The sequence below is a fragment of the Panthera leo genome, chromosome B3 (assembly GCF_018350215.1).
Source record: "Panthera leo isolate Ple1 chromosome B3, P.leo_Ple1_pat1.1, whole genome shotgun sequence".
NCBI classification, from domain to species: domain Eukaryota; kingdom Metazoa; phylum Chordata; class Mammalia; order Carnivora; family Felidae; genus Panthera; species Panthera leo.
This window is the reverse complement of record NC_056684.1, coordinates 74,350,274-74,377,328: the sequence shown is the minus strand read 5'-3', so window position 1 is coordinate 74,377,328 and position 27,055 is coordinate 74,350,274. Positions and strand designations below refer to the sequence as shown.

The following is a 27,055-nucleotide window of genomic DNA, read 5'->3' as shown; positions in this document are numbered from 1 at the left end:
ACATGCTTTGTCTTTATGACTTGTGTTATGTCACAGAACTATCTGCATACTGGCTGATTTGTAATTTCTCTGGAGAAAGCCCACCTTCCAGTGCCCCATATGAGAAGGGAAAATCGTGATGGGCATAAATGAGAGAAGCAGTGACTGGTAGGCTGTGATGCCCGTAATGGTCAACTCTAGACAAACTTTTACTATGCCCTCCCCTAAAGGTAGGAGGAATCTCAAATCCTGCTCAGAATTGTTGAACAGCGAAGAAGCAAAATCTCACCATTCCAGCGCTCAGAAGCCAATGTGGGTAAAATCTGATTATTGCTTAAAGTCATCCTGAGTAAAAACTAAAGAGGTTTTGCTGAGCCAGCTTTCTGCTCGGCTTTCCACTTAGGAGTTCTGAGCCTTTCCCTTGCTGCCTTGTACTAAGGGCATGTGCATTACTCCTGGTGAAGGGGGTCAGGGAAGACCATGACCTGTCTGAATAGCATGTGAGCTGAGATCCCAGGTGCCTGAGCCCCAAGCTCATATACTATGCTCTCTCTCTCTCTCTCTCTCTCTCCTCTTACTCCCCTGCACTGCATTTGCTTGTTGAATTGTCTCCTTCACCTAACTGAGGATTCCAAGGGGCAGAGACCCTATGACTCACATGACCTGCTACCCAGCCCACACCTAGACAGGGCCCGGCACATAGTAGGTGCTCCATGAATAATGAATGACAGCGTACACACACACACTGGGGAGTTCTCAGGAAAGAAGTTTCCCTCCTGCTGCTCCATACCCCTGCCAGTGCTGAACAGAAGTTTGGGCAGGTGAGGAAGGCACCAAGAAGCCGAGGCCCAGAGTCGGGAAGCTTGGCCAACATTAGGAAGGTCTCTGAACCTGAGGATCAAAAATGGCAAGAGTTCCAAGGGCAGAAGAAGAGAAATGTTAGCTAGTACGTGATTGTCTCAGGCAGCTCGGGCTACTATAACAAAATGCCATAGACCGGGTCGGGGCGGGGCTTAAACAACAGTCACCTATTTCTCATAATTCTGGAGCTGGACATTCAAGATCAAGGTGCTGACAGATCCAGTGTCTCGTGAGACCCCACTTCCTGGCTTGCAGATGGCCATCTTTTCATTGTACCCCACATGGTGGAGACAGAGCAAGGAGTGGCCCCTTTCCCTTAAAAGGACATTCATCCCACCATGGAGGCTCCACCCTGATGACCTCATCTAAACCTGATTATCTCCCAAGGGCCTTCCTAATACCGCCTAATAGCATCCTCCTGGGGTTTAAGATTTCAGCATATGAATTTGGTGGGGACAGAAACATACAGTCCACGGCAGAGATGAAAGCTCACACCATACTCAGCACCACAGTAGCCCCTTTGCACAGATTATTTCATGTAATCCTTGTGCCATCCCGTAACTTGGGAGTCATCACCCTGCATCTCACAGATGGGGAAACCGAGGCCTCGAGAAACAAGCCACACAGGTAGCAGATATAGAGTCGATATCCAAACCTAATTCTGTCGTGTTTCCAATACAACTAAGCTGGGTCAGCGCTGATGCCATTCTCTCACGCCAGGCTTCATTCACCCAGTTCTTCCATGACAGGGACTGGAAAGAGCAGCTGCGTGGGAGCCCATAGCCTGGGCTCCCCTCCCAGCCCTGCCACAAACCAGCCGTGGGGCCTTATGTATCTCACTACCTGGGTGCCAGTCTCCTCATCTATAAAATGAGACCATGCGTCAGGTGAGCTTGAAAGGGTACTACCCAGGCCTTCAAATCTTCAACTCAGCCTGGGAAACATGCAGCAGCAGCACCCCACAACTGCCCCCCACCCTCCCCACCCATAAGTGAGCCTGCAGCTCAAGAGAACTAGACCTTGGTTCCATTCGGATCCGTTTATTGACAAATCGAATGAAAAACAATCATATAAAAGGATATAAGACCATAAATGTGGTTAACACGTGGAGCGGGCGGAGGAGGGCAGTTGGGATGTGGGTACCGCATGGGGAGGGAGGAGGCTGGGCATACCACTAAAGGGAGAAGCAGAGAAGAGGGGGAGAAAAGGGGAAAGAGGAGGAAAGAAGGTGTCTGCTAACAATCCCACAGCTCACCTTTCAGTTTTTCAGCTGTCACCCAACCATTCTCTCCTGGACAGGATTAACAGCTGGAAATGATTTAAGGGCAACAACGAAGCAGTTTGTCTACAAGAACTGGGAGATGGGGGATGGGATACGGCTCTGAGGGAGTCTCTCCCTTGAACCTGTCGCCAGAAACCTGTTTAGGGTGAACCGAGAGCTAGGAAGCTTAGTCTTGGTCCCAATTCAGCCACCAGCGAACCAGCTGTGTGACTTTGGGCACGTCACTTCCCCTCCGGGCCTCTCACCTTGGCTGTGAAACAAGCAAACTGGACTCGATGGTGGGTCCTACTCTGGCTCTAGCAATGCCAAGCGCTTTGGCAACCTGAGCTGGGCCAGGAGTCTGGCTCAGCTTTGGAAAAATAAAACTACTTAGAGCCCCCCCCCCCACCCCCCAAGAGTGACACAGTGCTAGCCTTCACCAGGAAACTACAGTCAGCAGAAGCAGCAGCCACTCAGAGGGCGAGTGTAAGTGCACACACCTATGAGGAATTCACTGTCCCTACAAGATGATCTTTGCAGGAAGTGGCCGCGAGGGAGCTGGGCTTTGCTCTACACAGAAGGCAGGTGCAGGGGAAGGGGACGATCCAACCAAAGCAGTCACACATTGTGCGGGGTCTGGGGATACGGGGTACAGTAGACATGGGAAGAGAGGGCTGTGGGCTTTGGGGCAGGGTTGGAAAGTAGAGCCGTGCCAGTACCTCACCGCGTGCCGCACTGCTCATTTCAGACGCCCTGCCCCCTTCAAACAGAGGCCTGGGCCCCTCGGTCTAGTTGAAGTAGCCTGTCAGGTAGAGATGCCACACTCGGCATCGAGATCCTTGATTCCTGTTCTGGTTGACGCCGTTGAAGCAGGGGACGGGTTGTCTTCGTTGGCTAGAGCCAGTTGAGGTAGGCTGTCTCTCCTTGCCCTTCCCCTGCTGACAATTGGGATGCTCTATGTGGCTGGCCATACTTCTACCCCAGCTCTGAGCCTTGGGCCCAGAACTGCCAGTCCCTCCTCGACAACTGGACAGGCCTAGGCTGGCCTGAGGAAGGTGGCTGTGAGACTGGGAATGGGCTGCCTCTCCACAGCCCTCATGGACTTGGGTCAGCTGTGACAGCGAGAAGAGCAAAAGGTCCCCAGGTGGACAGTTCAGGGGAAGAGTCCATATTCGAGATTTCTGTTTGATAAGGGAATGTGGTTCCGATTTTGAGGCCCAGAGCCAACACCGTTTGACCGTTAGGACAGGCAGGAGTAACATTCTGGGGGGACGTGTGTATGTACCTGCACACGTGTGACAGGACGATGAGGATACCCGGGGAAAGACAATGAGCCTGGCCTACCTTAAAAAGGGGACTTTCTGCCCCCCAGGGTAAAACTGCCAGAGGCCCATATCTCACAGCCTTTGACAGACTCTCCCGATATCCCAAACTGGGGATGCTTCCACAGGGACGCTGATCCCCAGCTCAAGGCAATTCAGCAAAGCTTTGTGAATTGACTTCTCCGCAAAAGGCACAACCGAGGCCCCCAGGGGGCTATGAGACCACTTCTCGAGGCTGGGGGAGGCCTAGCAGCAAAAGCCCAGGACCCTGGAGTGGGGGCTCTCCCGGCACCCCGGTCATTGCTCTAAGACCTTGAAGGACAGGGGTGTGCCGCTCTTGGCAAAGGCCTTCATCAGGCTGCTGGGATAGATGCACCCAAGCTTCTCTGGAGTCGGGAAGCCCCAGACCCTGTAGAGAGACAGGCTCAGCCGGTCCCCGATATAGAAGGGGCCCACCCATTTGGCACTGCTGCCGTTCCTGGGGAGCGACAGCAAGAGGACCTGGTCGCCCACATTCCACTCCTTCTCCTGACTCTCCCGCTTGAAACGCCTATTCTCTGCCTTTTCGCTAGCCTTGTCGGTCACCCGCCAGTGTAGCTCCAACAGCTCCCCAATGAGCTGCAACAAGAAGACATCCATCTTGAGCCCTTCGATATTGGCACTGCTCATCTCCCACCACAGGGGCTCGCTCAGCCTCACTTCATCCCCCGTCAGGATCTGGACCGGCGTGGCCTGGGTGGAGGAGGCCCTGAAGGCCAGGTGCAGCAGGGGCAGGGAAGCCGCCCACTTCTTGCCGTGCAGGAAGATGAACTCCTTGAGGGCCCTCTTGAATTCCCAGTAGGCATCTGAGCTGGTCAGGCAGGGGAACTGGAGGTCCCTGCTCAGGGAGGCTGCCTGGGCTCCCAGGGCCAGCCCACAGCTCACCAGGACATGCCGAGCAAACTGGGGGCCCTGGGCAGCCTCCAGCCTCACGGGAACGCCCCACCTGGCAAACACGTGCTGGAGCAGCACCTGGGCCACTGCCGTGTGCGTGTAGGGCTTCAGGGGGAACGCCTCCACCCATCTGGTGTTGGGGTCGGCCACAATCAGCACGTGCTTGTGGCCCTCCTCGCTTATGGTGACTGGGCCCACCACCTCAATCTGCAGGTTGGACCAGGGGGCGGTAGACCTGAGGGGCCACACGGACTCGATAACCTTCAGCTCACTGCCTATGAGATTTCGGGGGATGCAGAACAGGCAGCTTCGGCAGTAGTCCCTCACATGCTCCTGCATCCCGGGCCACCACCCCAGCAAACGCAACTTCTTGTAGGTCTCCTCGGGCCTCTGGTGGGCACCCAGGGGGAGGTCATGCACGGAGAAAATCAGGTCCCTCCGGAGTTGCCTCGGGACTACCCAGACCTTAGGCCTCTTATCCCCCTTGAACATAAGCAGGCCGCTCTCTTTGTCGAGGCTGAGTGAGTTAAAGACAGAACTGAAGGGTGAGGAGCCAGACAACTTCTGCCCCGCCTGCAGCTTGGCGATGATATCGGCCAGAGTGCTGTCGCTCAGCTGTAATGCCAGCAAGTCAGGCCTCTTGCCCATGGTGTGAGGAGATACTACAGGGATCGGCACGTCCTTTGGCAAGTTCCACCACTCCCCGCCCCCCTGTGCTCCCTGCTTGGCCAGGGTGTCCACTGTCACAGCAAACAGGGAGCCCCGGTAGGAGGTTCGGTAGATGAACGGAAGGGACGAGAGGTCAGAGGTGAGCGAGATGATGTAGGACAGCAGGCTCGGGTGAGGTAGCGGGGCCCCGTCCGAGGAGAGGAAGCCTCGAGCCCTCCACAGGGGCAGGAGCTCCCAGAGGAGGCTGAAGATCCAGTTGCAATGCGTGAGGAAAACCACAGGGAGGTGGGACTGGCCGAAGCGCTCCAGGCCACAGGCCACGGCCGCCAGGTGGGCATAGGTTGGTGTGTACGGGGAGCAAGAGAAGGAAAGGGAGACAGGGGCGCTGGTGGGAGACAGGACATAGAGACCAAAGCCAGCACACCACTCGTCCTCACGGTAAAAGCAATAGCCCGACATGTGGATGCAGACAAAAGTGGACAGGTCGGAAAAAGGAGGCAGAACCTGGAAAAAGCGAGGCATCGAGGACGCGGGCGTCAGCAGTCGGTTTTCTCCCAGCAGGCCCTGGAGAAGGGTCAATTCCAGGGCCCTCTTGCCTTTGTCCTGTACCAAGAGGGACCATCGGATCAACCATGCTTTGGAAAGTCTGCGGCCCTCTGGCGCCTCGGGGTCCACAGTGGCCCGGGAGGCGTAGGAAAGGTCCAGGACCACTGGGGTGTCTCCAATGCAGCGGGAAAAATGTTTGAGGGCCCAGGCCACCGCATAGGGGCTGTCTCCCCCTGACTGGGGGCCCTCGCTCTCCTCATCAGGAAGGAGGGGCTTCGAGGTATAGGCTATAGGGTGCTTCCTCCCCGAGTGCTCCTGATAGACAACGGCCGTGAGGGCCACTTGGCTCACTGTCACCTCCAGGCGGAAGGGCAGCTGGGTGTTGGGGGCCGTCAGGCAGAGGGCAGACACCAGGGCTCGCTTCAGAGCCAAGAAGGCCTTCTCATGCTCCCAGTCCCATTGCCAGTCCGGCTTCTGCTTGAGGAGGCTATGCAGGGGGCCCACGAGGGCTTCATAGTCAGGGATGACATCCTGGTGGGAGTCCATGAACCCCACGAAGAAGGAGAGTGCAGTGAAGTTGCTGGGGATGGTCAGCTGGGCCAGGTGGGCAAGAACCTGTTGGCAGGGAGCCTTCTCGTCCCAGGGGATGCCCAGGTAGGGAGACGCCGGCGCCGGCAGGAGATCAATGTCTAGGGCACCGTCAGGGGGGTCCTGGAGGCTGAGGCACCGGAGGATTTCCTCTGAAAGGGAAGGGCACTCGGCCCTGAACACTGATGCCAGTGAGGAGTCCAGGGCATCTTCTTCAGGCGGCTCCTGCACCCCTTGCCCCTCCCTCTGCTCATCGTCCTGCCTCTCCTCCTTCTCCTCCCGGACTTCTTCCATATTCTGCAGACCCTCTGGAGGTGCAGGGTCAGCACCATCACTTGGCTCAGAGGCGCTGGCTGAGCTGGGAGGAAGTGTCTTCCACACCTTCAGGAAGTTGCCGATGTCGGTGTCTAGCCTATACCAGAAGAGCAGAGCAGAGGGGCTCAGGGGCCTGCTGGAGGGGAGGGGCACCCAATGGGGAAACCACATCTGCGGAGCCTCACCCCACTGCTAAGTCCCCCTGAGGCTGGGCCAAGCGCCAGAGCCTCCATCAGGACCCTGCCCGCAGGTACCTCCTCTATCTCCAGCACGTGCCAGGCCTCCATATTGGGGATTCATCCATATGCGAAGCCTCACCCAATCAAACCCTTGTTGACCAAGCAACATTTTCAACCACTTCTAAGCCAATGACTTGGTACGAGTTAGATGACTGGCACTTCCAACCTGTCCCTAGGATGAGCAAGCCAGGGGGAGGTCAAGAAGGAAGGCGGCCTGACAAGGCACTTGAGAGAGGGCACAGCAGACAAACCTCCACAGCACTTTTTCTCAAACCAGGGAAATGAAACTGAGGGACCCGGTCCAGAAAGCAATGCCCTGTCCATAAGGTCCTTACCACCATTCTCTGCTGGGAACTAGGAAGAGAGGGGCAGTAAGGCAGCTCAGAGCAGGAGGAGGCCAGACCGTCTGAGTTGCTGCAAACCTGGTCCAGGACAGAAGTCATGTATGTCTAACCCAGGTTGTGAGAATCCAAGGAGACAATAAATATGGAAAAAATTCCACAGTACTTCCCCTAGCCCAGCTCCCTTTATTCCCACAGCAGCAAGAATGAGGCTGTCCCCTGGAGCACTGCTGCCAACAGCATAATATGGAAAATGTCAAACGGCCCTTGACAAGAGATTCGATAAATCCCCTGGGTACTTCTAGAATGGAATACCGCGCAGCCATTAAAGTGAGCCACATGAATTAACATGGCATGTATCTGGGCGGGGCGGGGGGGTGGGGAGCCATAAAATGCTGAGTACAAATGCCAACTGTGGAAAGATGCACATGTGCAAAACTGTAAAGCTGCAAAACCATACTGTAAGTGGCGTATGGATGCATCGATATGTGGTAGAGGTTGGGGCGCCTAGGTGGCGCAGTCAGCTGAGTGTCTGACTCTTGGTTTTGGCTCAGGTCACGAGCTCACGGTTCATGGGCTCCAGCCCCGCGTCAGGCTCTGCGCAGAGCCTGCTTAAGATTCTCTCTCCCTCTCGCTCTGCCTCCCCCACTCACATGCATTCTCTCTCTCTCAAAAATCAATAAATATTTTTTAAAAATATGTTGTAAAACCGTAAGCCTGAAAAATCGAATCACTCTGCTCATGGTTAAGCACTAGACAAATGTTGGTTAGCACCAAGGAGAAGTTTCTGGTCAGTCCCAAGAGGAACTGGGAGGCGGCAGAGGCTTGGCCCATTACCTGTTTGGCTTCTTCAGAAATTCGTCCAGGGTGGGGCCATCACGGCCCAGGGGGTCATCCGGCACCATGAAGAGATTCCCCGCAAAGGTGAAGGGCAGTAGGCTGGACCCAGGAGAGAGGAGATATGGTCATAGAGGAGCCCTTGATTCATACAGCCCGTTAACCCCCAGATGTCTGAACAGGAATTGAGACCAACGTCTGGTGAGCACAGCTCTAAGGGCCCTCTCCCAAGCCCAGCACCCCCTGCCAGGGGCTGGCTGACATCCATCCACGGGGAAGGAACAGCTCAAGTCCCTGGGATCACCTCACCGATCTTTGACCATCAGTTTCTTGGAATTATTCATCAGGATGTGGAGCTGCTCATTGGTGACAATGATGCCATCTGTCTCCTCTGCCAGCTTTACCATGAACCTGCAGGGAGAGGGGTTGCTGCTAGCCACCCAGAAACCCTTACTTCCCAGCTCTTTGGGGAAAATGAACTTGCAGTTTCACGTGGAGATGTGCTGAACAAAAATGCTGCCCTTGGTGGTCGGGGAGCCAGGGCTCAGGAGCCCATCTCCTCGTCCGTCTGTGCAGCCATCCGGGATCACTAGCCCCCGGGAGGGTGAACTTGGATGCACACCCCCATCTACAGATACAAACACACGCCCCTATCTAGCACACAGGCATTCACATACACATGCACAGACACACACGCTGAAACCTGCACACTCGCCCACATTCACACATGCATTTTTACTAGCTCAGTTTCCACATCTGCAAAATGGACATAAAATACCTACCCTATATTGCTGTGAGGATTAAACTGAATGAGACAAACAGTACACTGAAGGGCCTACCTCGGTGCCTGCCACACAGCATGCACACACATGTTCCATTACTATTCTTCACCAATGCACCACATTCCCATACATGCCAAGACATACATACATACATCCATATGTACATATACACACTACATACATACACCGATATGTATGTAATGTATGTATGTATATACATATAAAACATATATAAAATCACATACCTGAATAAACAAATCCACTTTTCCAAGGATCACCTCTCCTTGAAAGAGGGCTGTGACCAGGAAAGAAAGCAAAGGCCACCTACTTCTCGGCAATCCCCGAAAGGTTGCCATTCCGGCGGCCCCAAGCATGCTATTCCACAAGTGCCCAGCAGGGGACCTTTGCAGAACAACCATTTTCCCTCAAACCCAGACCCGAAATTTTAGAGGCGCTTAAAGACCTTACCAGGGGGCCTAGCTCTTGAAGGAGGGATGCCTGAGCTGCCATGCCTGGCCCTTCCAGCTGAATGGATGCCAGGTCTTGAGAAAAGTGGGGAAGAACAGAACTTCTCATTGGCCAGCATAGGAGGTGCCTAACTGCAGCCGAGACCGGGCACAGACTCCAGCCTGGGCCCAGTGACTATGGCAGGGCCTTCCCTGCCCCAACAGAGGCAGCATCACAGGCTCCCCCTGTGCATTCTGGTCCTGCAGCCATGTTGGGGACTAGGTGCTTAGGATTGACATGTAGGGAAATAGGGAGGTACTGGGGCTTTAGCGAGGAGACAAGGCCAGTCTAACTCCATTTTCAGAGCCCTGCCAGGGGTCCAACCACATACAGCCACACACATACCTCCTCCCAGTGCCAGGGCGGGGGGGGAGGAAAAAAACTGAAGCAGTTCCTGGAGACTTGAACTTTAGCCCAAACCGAGGCCCCAAATCAGTCACTTGGGCAAGCAGCTCACTGGAAGCACCAGGAGTCACCTGGGCGGGTCCTATCCAAAGTAGTGGGATCCAGCCCATAGGTCAGAGAGCCTGTAGACTGAGGGAATGGAGCTGGAGAGTCCCAAAGTCAGGAATCCCCCTTAGCCTTGGGTAGAGCCGATCCTGGAGCCCTCTCCTCACTGTGTGCCTCCCTCTGCCTACAGAGGGCCTGTGCACCACGCCATCCTCTCTGACATGACCCTCTGACATGGTGGCCTCCATCTCCCCAGAGCAGGTGAGGCTGGACTCCACCCGACACACCAGCCCAGCCCCTGGAACCCTCCAGAAAGGCCTGGGACTGGCACACCTATAATCGTAGGTGGTGATCTTCTTGCCGTTCTCGAGCTGGGAGGGGGTGATTGAAAGCATCTTGAGGGAGTGCAGCTTCGTCAGGAAGTGGCTCTCTGGAGGTGAAAGACAGAAGACAGAGATGCTCAGAGGAAGGGCGAAGTGGAAGAGGCCACGGCAGGGACAGAGAGGCAGGGAAAGGCAAAGCTTGGTGATGCTGCAGGGGCTGGCGGAGGGGGTGGGCAGTGGACAGCTCACCTCTCACCCTCCGGTTCTTCTTCAGCTGCCAGGTGGGTACAAACACAGTGACCTCTCGGTGTCCCCGGTTCCAGAAATACTGCACCGCCATGGCAATGCCACGGCAGGAGAAGAAGTGCTGGAGGCCATGCCTGTGGGGGGTGGTGGGAAGTGAGCAGCCTCCTCCTGACGAGTGGCCCTGCCTTTCTGCTCCTCCCTCAGACAATGCCACATGCCTGCATCAGCAACCGGCAATGCCCTTCTCCCTCTCCTCCATCATCGAACATTCTGTAAGCACCTACTGGGCTCACTCACCTACTCTGCGTGTGCGTGTGTATGCACACATGTCAGGGGCTATGTGCATGTGATCAGCTGTGTGCACACGTGTGGGGTGAATGCGTGTGTGCGTGTGTGTGTGTGCGGGAAACTCCAGGGCAACAGGAAAAAGAAGGCAACCTCTGCACCCAAAGAACTTAAGTCAGGGCCAGAAGCAAACAAACATTCATTCCACCTACTGTGGGCCAGGAGTGTGCTCAGCACAGATAACTACTGTCCCGTGGGGACAAATTCAGTGGTCTTGCACACATTTATGCTAGCATGTGTAGAGCAGTAAGCACAATGCAGGAGGACAGTCTCTAAGGATTGATTGGCACACTCAGGAAAAGCTCCATAAAGGACACCTGGGCCGGGCCTTAAGGTTCAGGCTAAACATTGGTAGCTGGCCTGGGGTTGACAGACGCTGTGCTATGTGAGACAGGCGGGCTGCGGTGGGAAGAGCACGGGCCTTGGCAGTGGACAGATCTGAACTCAAAGGCCAGCCAGGTCCCTTACGAGGCTCTGGAATCTTGGGCCAGATGCCTTACCTCTGTGAGCCTGTTTCTGTTTCTATCAAAGAGAGAGAAAGAAACGTCCCTTGGCAGGACTGTCTGCATGATTCCGTGCACATTCCTACCATGCCCCAGTCACCCACCATTGCCATTTCCATCCTATCATTTCCCCATTTGAACCCATGTCACCCACATACCAAGGGGATGCCCACGCTCTGTCCCACCCGGGGATGCCCTGCCCCAGCTCCCCAGACTTCCCAGCCCACGCCACACCTGTAGCTACTCACACCATGGCCACACTGCTGCCATCAATGACCACTCGCCGTAACCCCTGGTTCCCGGGTTCCCCCGACAGGTTCAGCTCGAAGGGTGTATTCAGGGCCTCGTGATACCTCTGGAAGCTGGTCACTGTGCTGTTTGCCTGTGGGTGACGAGGCGGCTGCCTCGGGGCCCCCTCCCAAGCCCCCAGGAGCCCCTCCATCTGAGGTTGGTGCTGACTACCGGAAGTCAAGGTGCTGCTGGACTGAGGACCCTGCCTTCTGGACTCCCCATGGCCCTTTGGCAAGGAGGCATTGCCCCTTGACGAAGGCTGCACCTCGCTCAGGAGTTTGGCGGCATCCAGGCTTGGCCCTGGATCTGTGGGCGTCTTCTGAGATGCAGGTGTTTTGGGGCCTCTGGAGGCTTTGGAAGCTGCAGGTGCTTTGGGGGCCACAGGTCCCTTGGGGGCCGTAGACCCTGTTTTAGCTGCAGGCCCAGTTTGAGCTTTGGGTGTTTTTGCTGCAGGTGGCATTTTTGCTGCAGGCGTTTTCTGAGCTGTGGCAGTTTTGGGAGTCGCAGGTACGATTTGAGCTGCTGATGCCGGTTGACCCACGGCTGCCTTCTGAGCTGCAGGCCCCCCTTGAGCTGCTGGCTTTGTTGGAACCGAAGGCACTTTGAGAGCTGAAGGTTCTGTGGGGACTGCCAGCATCATCTCTGCTGTAGGCACTTTGGGGACTGCAGGCAGCCCCTGATCTGTGGGTGGGGTTTGAGCTGTGGGCACTGCCGCAGCCACGGGCACTTCGAGAGTTTTAGGCACTGTTTGAGCATCGGGTGCTGACTGAACTGTCAGCCCCTCTTGAGCCACGGACCCCCCGTGAGCTGTAGGCACACCTTGTCCTGTTGGCAGTACAGAAGGGCCCTCTTCTGGCCCCTTACAATCCCACTGCACACTTCCTTGATCCCCTGGCTCGCTTCCAGCTTGCAGTTGGGGCGCAGAGGTCAAGGGGGGCCCTATCTGTGGAAGTCCTGGGCTAGTCTTGTCCTTTAAGCCTGAGCCCCCTGAGACCACCAATAAACTCATGACTTTTTGGGGGGTCTCTGGCCTCGGGCAATTCTGTAGGGTTGCATCTCCTCCTGGTCCCCCATCTGGTCTGCAGTCTGGGCTTTCCATGCTGGGCAAAGGAACCAGCTCCTTCTGCTTCCACTCTAGATTTAAAGGCAAAGGATTCTGCCCTGGTAGCTTGAACTGAATGGGGCCCAGGGGCCTCTGCCAGAAGGGAAAACTGAAGCATGCCTGGGACAGGAGCCAGGCCAGGTGGAGAGAGTGCAGTTCATTGATCCTCCAGAAGGTTGCGGCGATAGCCCCTGGCCACAAGGGCCCAAACGCTGGCCCCGGGGTCCAGGCCTTCCAGGGCGGGCACATGCTCAGGGCTGACATGGGAGGCTGGAAGGGGCGTTTATCTTCCACTCTCTGGACCTGCCTTTGCTGTGACGGGGCTTGTGTGTGGTTTGCAGAGTCCTGGCTGCTGGTGGCTTGCGCGGGCCCTTCCTCTCGAGCACTGTCGGTACTACCTTGGCTGTTGGAATCGACCCTGGAGGAAATCCAAGTTTGTTGGAAAGGTGGTTAGGCCAGGTAAATCTCAAACCATTTCCGTGGGGCAGGGGGGAACAGGGACAGGGTCTAGAGAAACCAAACTGATTCTTCAGAACTTACCTTACCAGCTGGCTGGTTGTTTCCTGCTGTGTGTTCTGGCCTGGGGTGCCCGAGACCAGGGCCCTGGTGGCTCCCAGGCTGGTTAATCTCTTTGAATGTTCTGGGCTCCTGTTCTGGAGAGTCCCCACCTCCAGGAAGGGCCCAGGACCGTCTCCCACAGACACCATGGCCGGGCCTTCCTTCTGCTGGTGGGGAGGGCAGATCAGCACCTCGGGGTCAGGGCAGGACTCAGAGGTGCCGATGCGGCCGAGCCACTCGATGATGTCTTCCTTGCCTGCAGCGTCCCGCACCAGGCTCAGCAGCAGCTCTTGGACCGCTGGGGGCAGCTGCAGCAGATCCCCTGCATACTGGTCACCACGGATCCAGACCAGGGCCCCAAAAGCCCTGGTCACCTCAGCCTCCCAGATTCCCCGGGGGGTGAGCAGAGCGGCAGGGCCCCAGCGCAGCCGCCCCACCAGCTCTTCCAGCCAGTTCTGGGTCATGATGAAAGACTCGGTCAGTCCCCCCACCATCAGGGAGCCGGGGGGACCAGGCACCAGGTAGGCCAGGGTGCTCCAGCAGAGGCAGTCGAGGAAGAGGCCCTGGGCCCCAAGGAAGGCGCAGTGCAGGGCCTGCGGGTAGCGAACCTCCTTCCACAGCTCCGGGCTACACAGGCCCTTCAGATACTCCTGAAGTCACAGTGGGGAGAACACAAAGGAAGTCATTCCTTTATGGGCCTGCCACTGGCTTGCACCCTCCCCCCCCCCCCCACACACACACACACAGCCAGCCCCTCTCTCTAGGCCTGCCTCCTCACACACTCATTTCTTTTCAGGGAGCTCTCTGACTGAATGAGGGAGGCCTGGGGGGGAAGGGGGAAGCACCTAGGCTTGGAGTCGAGGGACCTGATTCTGGTTCCAACTTGACTGCAACAGGTTAGGTCAACTGTGGGAAATTTACCTTCTTCTCAGGGCCTCTGTCTTTTCCCCTGTAAGATGGCAGGTTAAGTGACAGTGACATACCCCTAGGGTCCAGTCCTACCCTGGCATTCTAGAACTGTGAGACAGCTAGGGGAGGGGAATTGCATACTACTGAGAATCCTCCATGTGCCAGGAACTTATGTGACCAGGGGGCAAGTTATTTACCCCTCCTTGTGTCTGGATTCCTCATCTGTAAAATGGGGACAACAGTTTCCCACCTCATCAGGCTATTATGAAGCTTCAATGAGTTAATATGAAGGAAGCGCTTAGCCTGATGTCTGCCCATCCTATTCCCATTTTGCTTGCCCAGCAGGGGCTGTGTAGCTTGCCCAAGGGCACACAGCTAGAGGGCGATGGGCCAGGACCACAGCCCACATGTGTCTGACTCCGAAACCAGAGTTCTTTCTACCTCCTCAGACTGCAGAGTGACTATAGGCTAATCCTGTGGGATTCTGGCTTAATCCCCCTCCAGAAGGTCTCTAGCACAACCTGTACCTGTAACCATGGTAACTCTGTTGCCCAGAGGGAACAGAGGAGGAGGTAAGTCACTGGGCCAGCATCCAGGAGAACCCCGCAGACATGCACAGTGGCGGAACCAAAAGGAAGGCCTCTGGCTCTCTGGGCAGACCAAGTCCTCATGTTTACAGGGCTCAACCACTCAGTCTTTGGCAGTCACTGGGATGGATGAGGTTGGGTTTCTCCCCAATATGGCTGAGTTGCACCAGCATGACCCCCATGAGCTCCAAGGGAGCGTGGGCTCTCCCTCTTAATCAGTCAACCCATGTCAACTGTATTTGCCCTCATGTCCCTCCTGTCCCTTTACATCCCCGTGTCTCTGAAGGTCACCCCTCTCCCTGTTTCCCCCTAACAGGGAACAAAGGCTCCCTCTTAGATCACCAAAAGCCATCCTGAAGACGGCTCCAGCCCCTCTGCTCGGTACCCTGGCCATCCCGTTCAGGCCTATGTTTACCTCTTCCACCAGGACCAGGCCACAGACCTCCAGCCCCTTCCCCAAAGGGTCTAAAATACACCTAGGCTTAGGCCCAGGTCTAACCCCTTTTCGATCAGTCCAAAACCAGCTCAAAACCTGACAGACACCCCAAGCCAACCCCTCCCACCAAGAACCTCATCTGGTCCACTGTCTGGCGAGGGTGAATCTGACCGGGCGCAGGATAACTGTCATAGACCTTAACAAATCCCCACCCCAGCACCCTATATTCCGATTACTTGAAAACAACATGTAGAAATGAAGAGAGGTGCTGAGGAAGAAGATTGTCGGTGGTTTCTTTCTCTTTGTGCAAAGAGCTGAAAATATTTATTGTGCCATTCACTGTTCAATATTTTTTAACTAACAGGTATATAAAAACTAAGATTGTTTTCCAAATAGTAAGTGTGAACTAATATTTATTGAATACTTACTGTGTATCAGGCTCTTTAGACACATGATCTCATTTATTTGTCTCTCAGCCCTATAAGGAATTTGCTATCATCCCCATTTTAGACGAGCAAGGAAGGGCACGTGTCCAAGGTTAAACAGATTGTCGGCTGGGATACTCAGGCACTCTGACTCCAAAGTCTGGGGTCTTAACCATAGTGCCGTCTGTACCTTACAGCAAGAAAATGTAAAGAAACAACAGGCAATGACATCCAGAAAATTCTGGAGCAATCTGCCTGCTTAAAGCCCACCCCAATCTTTTTCCTCCAGAAGGAAAAAAGGAGAGAAGAGGCAGGAACAAAATAAGCACAGAAAAAGAGTTGTGTATTTGTCAAAATACATTGCTCAGTGTCCACAGGTCCTCTGTCAATTAGTAAGTTAAATAAAAACAGTAACACGAAACAGTTTAATATTGGTCTATACTTGATCAAGGTGTTCTAGCATTTAACACCTGACTTAGAAATCTCCTTTTTCCTAAGGCAGTTACCATTCATTGTCTGCTGTCCAGAACCACCCCCAAATTACCCTGCAGAATAGTCAAAAGGCTCAGAAAATGGCAGCACCAAGAAACTCTGGAATTGAGAGTGATGGGAAACCTTTAAAAAGGCAGACCAAGGGACTCCTAGCTGGCTCTGTCGGTAGAGCATGCAACTCTTGATCTTGGGATTGTGAGTTTGAGCCCCACGTTGGGTGTAGATTACTTAAAAATAAGATCTAAATAATAATAATAATAATAATAATAATAATAATAATTAAACTAAAATAAATAAATAAAAAGGCAGACTGAGGTCAAGTTGTTTGAAGAGCAGCTCGAGACGGGAGACCAACTGCCCCCCTACACAAAGGCTGTGAGGTTTGTTCTCTAGACGGCGGGAAACAAGGTCCCAGAATTAGAGGTGGATCGCCATACTTGAGGGTGTGGGTATCATACAAAAAACATGAAGGAAGGGAGGAGAGATGAATAATGAAGTCTATAATGAAAGCTGAATGCCAAGAAACTCATTCTTCCCATTCAGCGATTTAGCAGCCAGGACAGAGAATACGAGAAATACATTCTGGAAATCTGGCCAGCTGGAGAGCCAAGACCTAAAGATCACCAAACAAGTTTCCTAACAGACAGTGCCCTCAGATCTCTGTACAACCAAGCTCTAAATCAACAAGTGTCAGCCTCAAGCAAGGATTATCATGATAGATAAGGAAAACTTCTAATGTGAAATAAATATACAGAAAACATACACAAACGGGTGGGGAACAATTTGAAATACTCGGGAGGGAGAAGAAAACTTTAAAAAGTTTACTATTGGGGCGCCGGGGTGGCTCAGTCAGTTAAGCCTCCTACTCTTGATCTCAGCTTAGGTCTTGATCTCAGGGACATCAATTCAAGCTCTGCCTTGAGCTTCATGCTGGACATGGCATCTACTTTAAAAAAAAAAAAAAAAAGTTTACTACCATTGCTGTCTCAGAGAGATGATAAAGAACATTGCACACATTAAACAAGAATACGGTGTTATTTTTGAAAAGAGAATTCAAAAAACATAAGTGGTTTTTTACAAAAATACTTTATTCTTGAGGCACCTGGGTGGCTCAGTCAGTTAAGCGACTGACTTCAGCTCAGGTCATGATCCCACATTTCCTGAGTTCTAGCCCCACATCAGGCTCTGTGCTGACGCTCAGAGCCTGGAGCCTGCTTTGGATTCTGTGTCTCCATCTTTCTCTGTCCTTCCCCCACTCTCTCTCTCTCTCTCTCTCGAAAATAAACATTAAAAATTTTTTTTTAAAAATAAAAAAGACTTTATTCTTAAGTAATCCCTACACCCAAATGTGGGGCTTGAACCCACAACCCCGAGAATTAGTCACATGCTCCACCGAATGAGTCAGCCAGGTACCCCCACAAATGACTTTAGATATTAGAAATATGATGGCAGGGGCGCCTGGGTGGCTCAATCAGTTAGGTGTCCAACTTCGGCTTGGGTAATGATCTAGCAGCTTGTGGGTTTGAGCCCTGCATTGGGGCTGTCTGCTGTCATCGCAGAGCCCAGCAGAGCCAGCTTTGGATCCTGTCTCCCTCTCTCTCTGCCCCTCCCCTACTAGCACGAGTGCGAGTGCACACTCTCTCCACTCTCTCTCTCAAAAATAAATAAACATTAATATATATGTATATTATAAATATATATTTATAATATATATAATGTATATATAATATGTATATATGTATATATATATACTATATACTATATATATATATATATATATATATATATATATACACACACACACACACATATATATAAAACGGCAGAAATGGAAGACCCAATAAAAAGTTTGGACGATAAACTTCAGGAATTCTCCAGAAAACAGAGCAAAAAGTCAGAATTGGAGAACAGGAGAAAAAAATAAGCAAAAGTACATTGGGCCAGTACATTGGGACATTAATGTCTAAAAAGGAGTTCCAGAAAAGGAGAACAGAGAAAACACAAGGAGGAAAGTCACCAACTTTCCAATCACCAATCTAGTCACCAATCTAGTCAATCTAGTCACCAATCTAGAAAATTGTCTAGATCTGAAGAACACGAGTGTCCAGATAGACAGGCCCCCAGAATATAGCAATAATAAGCAATGATGGATGAAGACAGACCCACACAGAGGAGTCTCACTGAGAAACCTCAAAACAGTGGGGAAAACAACATACTTCCAGAGAGAAAACACTTCACACACAAAGGACCTGGGACCTAAAGAGCTTCCAAAGTCCTAAAGCAAGAAATCAATGGCATAATGCCTCCACACTTCTGAAGGAAAATAATTTTCCATTTATTTATTTATTTGAGACAGAGAGAAGGTGCAAGTGAGTGAGGGGCAGACATAGAGAGAGAAAGAGAAGCAGAGTTCACCCAAAGTGGGGCTCATGTTCACTCGATGCAAGGCTCGTGCTCACCCGAAACAGGGCCCGATCTCACCAATAATTTTCCATTTATAATTCAATACCAACCAAACTATCAATCAAGCGACCTTCAGCTATGCAATGTAGATATGCAAATATGCATATCATTTTACCTCCTCCAACATTTTACCTCCTGTAAACCCTTTCTCAGGAAGCTGCTGGAGAGCATTCTCCAGCGAATCAACAATGGAAACTAAGAAAGGAGATCCGAAAGACGAAGAAAGCAAAGACAATCTCCAGGATGACGGTGAAGAGAAATCTCAGAATGTATTCATCATTCAGCAAATCATCATTGAGCACCCACTATTTGCTAGGCACTATTTTAGGACCAAAAGCATCGTCAGGCACGGGGGACAACTAGTTCAGACTGGAGGGTAAGACTCAAGAGGCAAGCATGTTACTAGTATATTCTTCAGCACTGCACCATCTTTTACTTATTTTTCTTTTTTTTTTTTAAATAGGCTCCACACCCAGAATGGAGCCAACGTGGGGCTTGAACTCATAACCCTCAGATCAAGACCTGAGCTGAGATCCAAGAGTTGGAGGCTCAATCAACTGAGCCACCCCAGGAGCCCCATGCACTGCACCATCTTTTTAACTTACGACGCAACTGGTGGACGTGCTCCACCAACCCAAGAAAGAGAAAGGCATTCGGTCCAGGAAATAATGCACTTAACAAAGAAAAAACGCAAAGGGCTGCCAAGAATGACAGCAAATTGAAGTCTAGGAAGAAAACTGTGTAGTCCTGGCTAGACAGAAAGAAGGATGTCTCCAGGAAAACATCTAGAACTGCAAGGACATCCTGAAGCCATAGACTGACCACCTAGAAAACTGTAGTGAGAAGCCACTGAAGTTGTTAGAATTGGCTACAGGTACTAAGAAAAACAAGTACATTAAAAAAACAAGGAGTTCTTAACGTCACTGAAATAAAAGCAAGAAAACATAAGCAGGGTACATGGCAGTGCTCAAATACGTGTGATGCTTGCACAGGCATAATGATGCAAACAGCAAATACAGGTCTGAGAGAAAACTGAAATAGAACTATACTGAGAAAAAAAGAAGGGATGGTGATATAAGGGACTAAAGGCTCACCTACAATAATGGTATGTCAAAAGGTATCTAAAACTGGGGCACCTGGCTGGCTCAGTCGGTAGAACATGTGACTCTTGATCTCAGGGTTGTGAGTTCAAGCCCCATGCTGGATGTAGAGATTATATCAAAATAAAATCTTAACGCGGAACATGGAGGCTGTGTCAGCTTCCCTCCCTCTCTCCCCCTGCCCCTCTCCTCCACCCTAATTCTCAGTCTCTCTCTCTCTCTCTCTCTCTCTCTCTCAAAATAAAAAATAAGGGGCTCCTGGGTAGCTCAGTCCGGTTGAGCATCCAGCTCTTGATTTTGGTTCAGGTCATGACCTCACAGTTCATGGAATCCAGCCCAGAGTCGGGCTCTGTGATGACCATGCAGAGCCTGCTTGGGATTAAATTTCTCCCTCTCTCTCTCTCTCTCTCTCTCTCTCTCTCTCTCTCCAAAATAAATAAATAAACATTTAAAATAATAAAAACAAAAGTAAAACATAAAAATATAAATAAATAAACAAATAAATAAATAAATAAATAATAAATACAAGATTTTTTAAAAAAATGTCTAAAATTGATTAGTCAAAATATAACAGTACCTATATATGTTTTTAGGAATGTGGAGATGAGGAAATGCCAAAGGCAATACTGCCTACAAGGAAGAGCACCAAAGAGGGAGTTGGGAGGGACAAGGCAGGCAATCATGGTGTCCTAGTGTGAGCTTTTTAAAAACTATTGACTTTTACATTGTGCATTACTTTGATAAAAGAAAAAATTAAGTTTTAAAAAAAGGAGAAGGGGTTCCTGGGTGGCTCAGTCGGTTGAGCATCCGATTCTTGACTTCAGCTCTGGTCATGATCCCATAGTGGTGGAATCAAGCCTCGAGTCGGGCTCTGCACTGGGCATGGAGCCTGCTTAAGATCCTCTCTCCCTCTCCCTCTGCCCCTTTCCCCTGCTCGAGTGCTCTCTCTCTCTCTCTCAAACACATTTTTAAACAAAAACTCTTTTAAATAAAAATTTAAAAGGGAGAAGGATCGGTTGCCCAAAACACAATTAGATGTGCCGGAAGTGTTTAGCAATCAGCCAGGTGGGGGGATAGACATGATTTGTAGCATTTGACAGTTTCTGTGGCATAAATATTCCCACCATGGCTAATTTCAAATTACCAATGGGACTCCACTGGCTTCCAAACTTCCTGAAATTTTAACAGTGGGTTAAGTAGCAGCCAGCTCCAGCATGCCCCTGGCCACCAACTTACATGTTACTGCTCAGTGTGGAGCAGGGACAGATCGGCTTCCATCTGACAAGCCAAACAAAAGTCAGCAAATCATGCCCTATCCCACAGCTCCCTGAACCCAGTCTCTGGCTCCCCCTCATCTCCCTCCATCATCTCCAAAAAGGGGAAAAGTGAAATGTCACCTCTCCTCTCTGTGCTCAACCCTTCCTCACATTGTTGCCAAGAACAGAGCGCTGAGCAGGGCTTGTCCCTGGGCAACTCTGTCACTATTAAAACCCTCCTTTCCACTTGTTGATTTCACCTTAGAGAGGTGAGGCTACCCCAGTGTTTGTTTTTGCTGCCTGGGAAGGTGATTTCCAGCAGTGTCTTTATTATTTCTTTTTTTAATGTTTATTTATTTATTTTGAGAGAGGGAGAGAGAATCCAAGCACGGGAGGGGCAGAGACAAAGACAGAGACAGAGAATCCCAAGCAGGATCTGCACTGTCAGCACAGAGCCTGATGTGGTGCTCGTTCTCAAGAACCAAGCCATGAGATCATGACCTCAGCCGAAATCAAGAGTCAAACACTTAACCAACCGAGCCACCCAAGTGCCCCTGTCCTCATTATTTCTTAAATCCCACTACAAGATAACAATTAAAAGCACTCTTGAGGGGCGCTTGGGTGGTTCAGTCGGCTAAGTGTCCAACTTCGTCTCAGGTCATGATCTCACAGCTCATGAGTTTGAGCCCCGCATCAGGTTCTGTGCTGACAGCTCAGAGCCTGGAATCTGCTTTAGATTCTGTGTCTCCCTCTCTCTCTGCCCCTCCCCTGCTCACGCTCTGTCTCTCTCTCTCTCTCTCTCTCTCTCTCAAAAATAAATAAACATCAAAAAAAAACATTAAAAATTTTTTTAAATAAATAAAGTAAAAGCACTCGAGTTCTACAGAGATTTTCCTGAAAAACCAGTGCATATAATTTAGAAACATACCCAGTTCCTTCTCCAGATATAAGCCTGTGTCCTTCACCTCCCCTCCCCTCACAAGCCAGCCATCCCCATGCTCACCCCTTTCCCATCCTTCAGTCTCCGATCTCGCTAGGTCTTCTCTGCCAGGTGGCCTGTGCATAGTACGACATTATCAAAGTGCAGGATTCTATATCCCTGCAGCCGGGATTGGGGTCAGCCACAGCATCTCCCCATGGAAGCCACAAAACATCCTTATACTTGAGAAATTGTCATGTATCAGATTGCTGGAATTTAGAGAGCATTTAATCTTCTTACTCTAATTTAAGCTTTTCACTTTACAAACAAGGAGACCCAGAATCAGAAACAAAAGCACTCGTTCAAAGTTATACAATAATAACTGACATCTATCCCCCATAGCTCTCCACATCTGCAAACGTGCTTAAGCATGCATTATTTCAGCTGACTCACAATCCCTCTGTGATGTGGGTGTTATATTATTTTATAGATGAGGAAATAAGCTCAAGAGAGAGTAAATTGTTTGCCCCAGGTCACCCAGTTAGAGAGTAGCAAACCTCAATCTCAAACTCTCTCTGCCACACCAGACATAGCTTGGTGACAGCAGGTTAAGCCCAGATCTCCTGACTCCTGGGACAGAGCCTTATCTTCCCACCTACCCTGCTCCCCTGCTCCAAACCTCCAACTATCTCTCCATTCTGCAAATTCTGTGCAATAAGAGAGGGAGTTACCCAGAAGCCCCTCACCTTGTCTCCATCTTAAACAGGGCCTTTCCCCAAAGGAAGACAAAGAGGATTGAGGTGACAGGGTGGGGGAATTGAAGGAACCACTGGTTACCTTAGCAGGGCCTGGATTGTAAGGGAGGGATCAGTGGCCCAAGGAACCCTGAGGCAGCAGTAGGAGCAGGAGCAGACAGGCCTAGAGAATCTGATCTGGGATCTAAGCAGGGGGCAGGGGAGCTGGGCACCTCTGAAAGTGCAAATCCCATAAAAGCGTGAGTTGTTGTGTTTCAAATTAATAAAAAGATTAAGAACCCAAAACACCCCCAAAGGTTGCTGTTGTTAACCAACTCTATTCCAGCTACTGAAAAGTCTGAATCTGAGGGGTGCCTGCCAATCCATTCTTTGGGCAGGCACCCCTCCCCCCACCCCCCAGCACCTCTGTCAGAACTGGAAAAACTGCTGACCAAGCAACTCAGTGGAGGGGCTGAGGGAGGAACTTTCCAGCCTGCCTGCCTGCCTGCCTGCCACTCGCCAGTGTACTCTGGGCTCCCCCACCCATGGCCTTGACCAATTAGGATATTGGTACAGACCCAGCTGGGGAAGGGGTGTGTGTTGGGCAGGGTGCAGGGGTGAGAGATACACAGGAAGCGAATGGCCTGGGGCCCAGGGAAGAAACTGTAGCATTCCTACTAGGAAAAGATAAGGGAATCTGGGGGAAGAGGGAGACCTTGGCCATGACTGGAGGCCAGAGAGAACCTTGTTAAGAGAAGCCAGGGAGTATGCAAGAGAGGTACACTGTGACCTGGCCTGTCCAGTGCCCAGCCCCACACAGCAGGCCCTTTCATCTGAAAGCCCACAGCCCTCCTCCAAGATTCCCACCCATCCCCAGGGACGGCTGCCTTCCAGAGCAGCTGTGCACGGACGCGGGCGCGCACACACGCGGGCGCGCACACACACGGGCGCGCCCGCGCCAGCCCCTGCAAGAGGCTACCTAGGGCATCAAGAGTGTGGGGCAGGGAGCCCAGAGCCCTGGGTTCTGGTCCCAGCACCTGCCACCCTCCTGCCTACCTGACACTGTGTGCTCAGGCAAGCCTCTTACCCTCTCCAATCCCCAATGCCTGATTTGTAAAATGCCTGCATTGCTCTAGAAGCATCTCTAAGGGCCCCTCCAGTCCAGCACTCTGAGAGCCTCCAAGGGGCAACCCAGGATTTAAGGAGACGTAAAAAGAGACAGAAGGACCTGGGCCTTCCAGTGTCTTGGTGGAGAACAAAGAGGTGTTGCAGAGGCCATAGAAGGACCTTAAGCTGTTCCCCAGATGGAGGAGCAGGCTGTGGATGCTGGAAGGCTCATGAGGGAACACGTACCATGGAGGGTCTCGCAGCGCACTTGAGGGACAGAAGTGACACGCAAAAGAGGGGTGAGGCAGAAAAGAAAAAAAGGAACCAGAGGGAAGGAGTCAAGCCTGCAGATCTGGAAAGGCAGGACGTTGGCCCACTACCTGCCCGCCATAGTGCCGAATCCAGGTCGAGGGATCTCTGGGGACCCCTGTCTCCCCCGGGCAGGGGAGAGCGAGAGGGCTCTGGCTGGAAGGGGCGGGTGGGGGTGGGGACAAGCTGTTTACCTTGGCTTTGCTCATGTTCTCCTTGGGCCCCTCCAGCTGCAGCCAGAAGTAGGGGGTGTCTGGGCGGCTCTGGAAGGCGTTCAGCTTGACCCTGAAGATGCGCTGCACTTGCAGCCGCTGCCGCTGCACCCGGGGCTTCGATTTGGTCTGCACCATGAACCATTCCTGCGCCGGAGGGTCGCCCCCGGACAGGAGCATGGCTGCCCCGGCGCCCCTGGAAGAAGGGCGCCGACGGTGTCAACCGGGTCCCAGCGCGGGAGGCGCCCCAGCGGGGTGCGGGAGGAGTCCAGGCCACGCCCCCTCCGCCGAGCGGCGCGCCCCCCGCCTCAGCCTGGTCCTCTCGGCTTACGGACCCACCAGCCACGGCCACGGCGCCCGTCCGCCCGAGTTCCGTCCCTTTTGGCGGCGGCTCCCGCGACAATCTCTTCCTGCCAGGGGCTGCAGCTGGGGGTGGGACCACTTGGGCTCCCGCCGCCCTTCCCTCCGCCCCCAGCCTTCCCCTTTCACCACTGCGCCAGCCCCTGCAGGATGAACCCTTTCTCCGTCTGCCTAGTGGCTTGAAGGGGCGCGGAGGGCCGAAGGAGGGGGCGACAGGGCGGGGGGAGGGCGCGAGAGGGTCCTGGAAACCTCCGCCTTCCACCCAAGTTTTAGGCCCGAAGCCAGAATCAGGGGTCAAAGTTAATTTCCTTCCACGTTCCCCTTTCCTGGGTGGAAGGAAGAGGAAGGGGAAGGAGGGGCGTTCCGGTGGGGGAGAGGGGGCTCGGTTTCGGGGACTTTCTCCCAGCTCCTCCCACCGCGCCCCTCCCAGCCCTCCCCGAAGAGGCAGAGAACCGGACCTGTGCCACTCCTTCCCCGGAGGAAAGGGTTAAGGAAGAGCAGGGTGGGGAGCGGGGGAGGCCGGGGCCTGAGGAAACTCCGGGCTGGAAACCTAGCAGGAAGCAGAGGGTAACAGCACCGCCTCCCCACCCCACCCCCCAAGTCTGGGGACTGCCGGGGCTGGCAGGCAGCCCAGACCCTCCTGAAGCCCCCAGGGCTGGAGGGGCGGGGAGAGCAGCCTGAATTTTCAGACTGGCGTGGTTAATGAAAGCCCCTTTTAGCAAGTTTGAGTAATGCCGGGCGGGGGAGGGGCGGGGCTTCAGGATGGGAGTGAGGGTCTGGTCCGTAACGCAGGCTTTGAGGGTTCCCTCAACCCTTGATCCACAGCCAACCTCTTGGCATCAGTGGTCAGGGACTAGCTCTGGGTTGGGGGCCCGCCTCCAACACCCGGCCCCGGAGGCATCCCCGGCACAAAGAACACCTTATGCAGCCCTGGGGCCTGAACAGAACCTGGCTCTGTAGAGGGCACAGTCTGGGTCCTGGGCTCCAGTGCCCTTTATTTTACAAACCCAAAATGAGCCCCACATTCTGACAGGCACAAGTGTAGTACCTACGGGGACAAAGGGCAGTGGACTGTAATTTAAGCCTGCCCAGGAACATCTGGGCTGTCGGGCCATGGTGTGTTTGTGTCCTGGCAGGCAAGGGGCCAAGAGCGCCCCACTGCAAGGAAGAGGCCCAACTGGGGAGAGGAGGGGGTTCATATTCTCATACTACTCCCAGTATCCTCATACTATTCCTAGACTGGAATCCAGCCCGTCCTGTCCCACCCCTGCTTCTCCCTAGACTGGAATCCAGAAAAGGAAAAGGTGATCTGTGTCATCTCTGTCTCCACAATCTTCTGCTCTGCCCCATCTGTGTCCCGGTCCTGGCTCTTTATAGTACCTTGAAGCAAAAGACCCTCAGGGCGAACTTCAGGTCGTCTCCCCTCTTGCCACCTCTGTCTGCTCTCCAGGTATCAGAAGAGGCTCCTGCCTTCTTGTGTTTCAGTTTCTCCTCTGAAGCAAGGTGAGAGCCACTACCCCTGTTTCCTGCTCTTCCCTGAATAAATACATAACTCTTGTTGCCCTTTTCTAATGGACTGTGGACCCCACACGCAGTGGCATCTTCAAGGAAAACTCTCTGGTTTAATCCTAAATTCAAAGGAGGATGGAAAGAGGGCGGAAGAATCAGGTACTTGATAAATGGATAAAAGAGGGTAATTTATTTAAACTCTTGTGCCTCCATTTCTTCAGCTCATAAAAATGGGGCTGATAATACCTACAGCACAGGTCGTAAATCAGACCGCACAGGTTGTAAATCAGACCACACAGATGCACAGATACAGGTACTATGCCTAGCACATGTTCTGGCACAGAAGAGATACCCTATACATTTTAATTTTCCCTTCCTAGATCTTGTCTCTCGTCCCCACCTCACCTCTGGCCAATATGTCACCATACCTTCCCAGAGACGCCCTCTTTCCCATTGCCACCAGCCTGGCTCCTAGACCAGGCTCTCCTCACCCTCCCTGCTAACCAGTGCCCTCCTCCTCCCCCCTCTCCTCCTGGATGTAGCGGATTTAGTTAAATAGCCTGGCCCTAGTCCCGACTTTGCCAGTGACGAGTTGTGCATGATTAAGCAGGTAGCTAAGTCCTTGACCTCTCTGGGCTTCCTCATCTAAATTCATTCACTTGGCCAAATTCATTCATTCATTCAACAAATTCCACACACATTTATTAAGTGTTTACTATAAGTCAGGCCTTGGCAGTATAGCATTGACTAACATGACTCCTGGCCCTCGTGGAATGGGTGAAGAAAGAAGAAAACAGCTGTGATTTCAGGGAATGACAAATGTTGTACTGGAAATAAAGCAAGGTGTGGTGATGCAGAGTGCCTTGATGGGGACTCTCTGGCAAGGTGATATTTCAGCTAGAGGGAGAACAGGAAGAGCATGGGGATGGCAATGTGCAAAGTTCTTAATTTTTGATCTAAGCCTCTCCCAGCATGAATATGTTTGGTGATTCCTTGCCTGTAACATTAGGTTAAAATTTGTTCAATTGTGTTGGAGGCTTTCCTTGCCCTGGCCCAAACTTACCTTCCCAACCTTGTATGGAAGGATCCCAGCTCAAGTCTAAGGAGAATGCGATATGTCTGATATGTCTCGGCATGTCTGGCAACAGGGGACCCTGGAGCATGGAGTCTGTTTGCATAAAGAATGAGAAGCCTCCAGAGAAAGCTCTTGGAGATTAAAGGAGGGGCCTGCCCTGTAAG

The 27,055-nt window shown here is 52.4% G+C and overlaps 1 protein-coding gene across 1 annotated transcript; it reads right to left on the bottom strand.

Annotated features, from left to right (window-relative positions):
- Positions 1-1,864: 1,864 nt before the first annotated feature.
- NYNRIN (NYN domain and retroviral integrase containing) lies at positions 1,865-24,545 on the bottom strand. The gene is made up of 8 exons (XM_042942858.1): positions 23,930-24,545; positions 12,981-13,648; positions 11,296-12,858; positions 10,203-10,333; positions 9,964-10,060; positions 8,201-8,302; positions 7,892-7,993; positions 1,865-6,571 (listed from the first exon to the last, which is right to left on the bottom strand). The coding sequence occupies exons 1-8, from the start codon at positions 24,125-24,127 to the stop codon at positions 3,721-3,723; spliced, it is 5,712 nt and encodes a 1,903-aa protein (XP_042798792.1). The 5' UTR covers positions 24,128-24,545; the 3' UTR covers positions 1,865-3,720.
- Between the last annotated feature and the right edge of the window lie 2,510 nt (positions 24,546-27,055).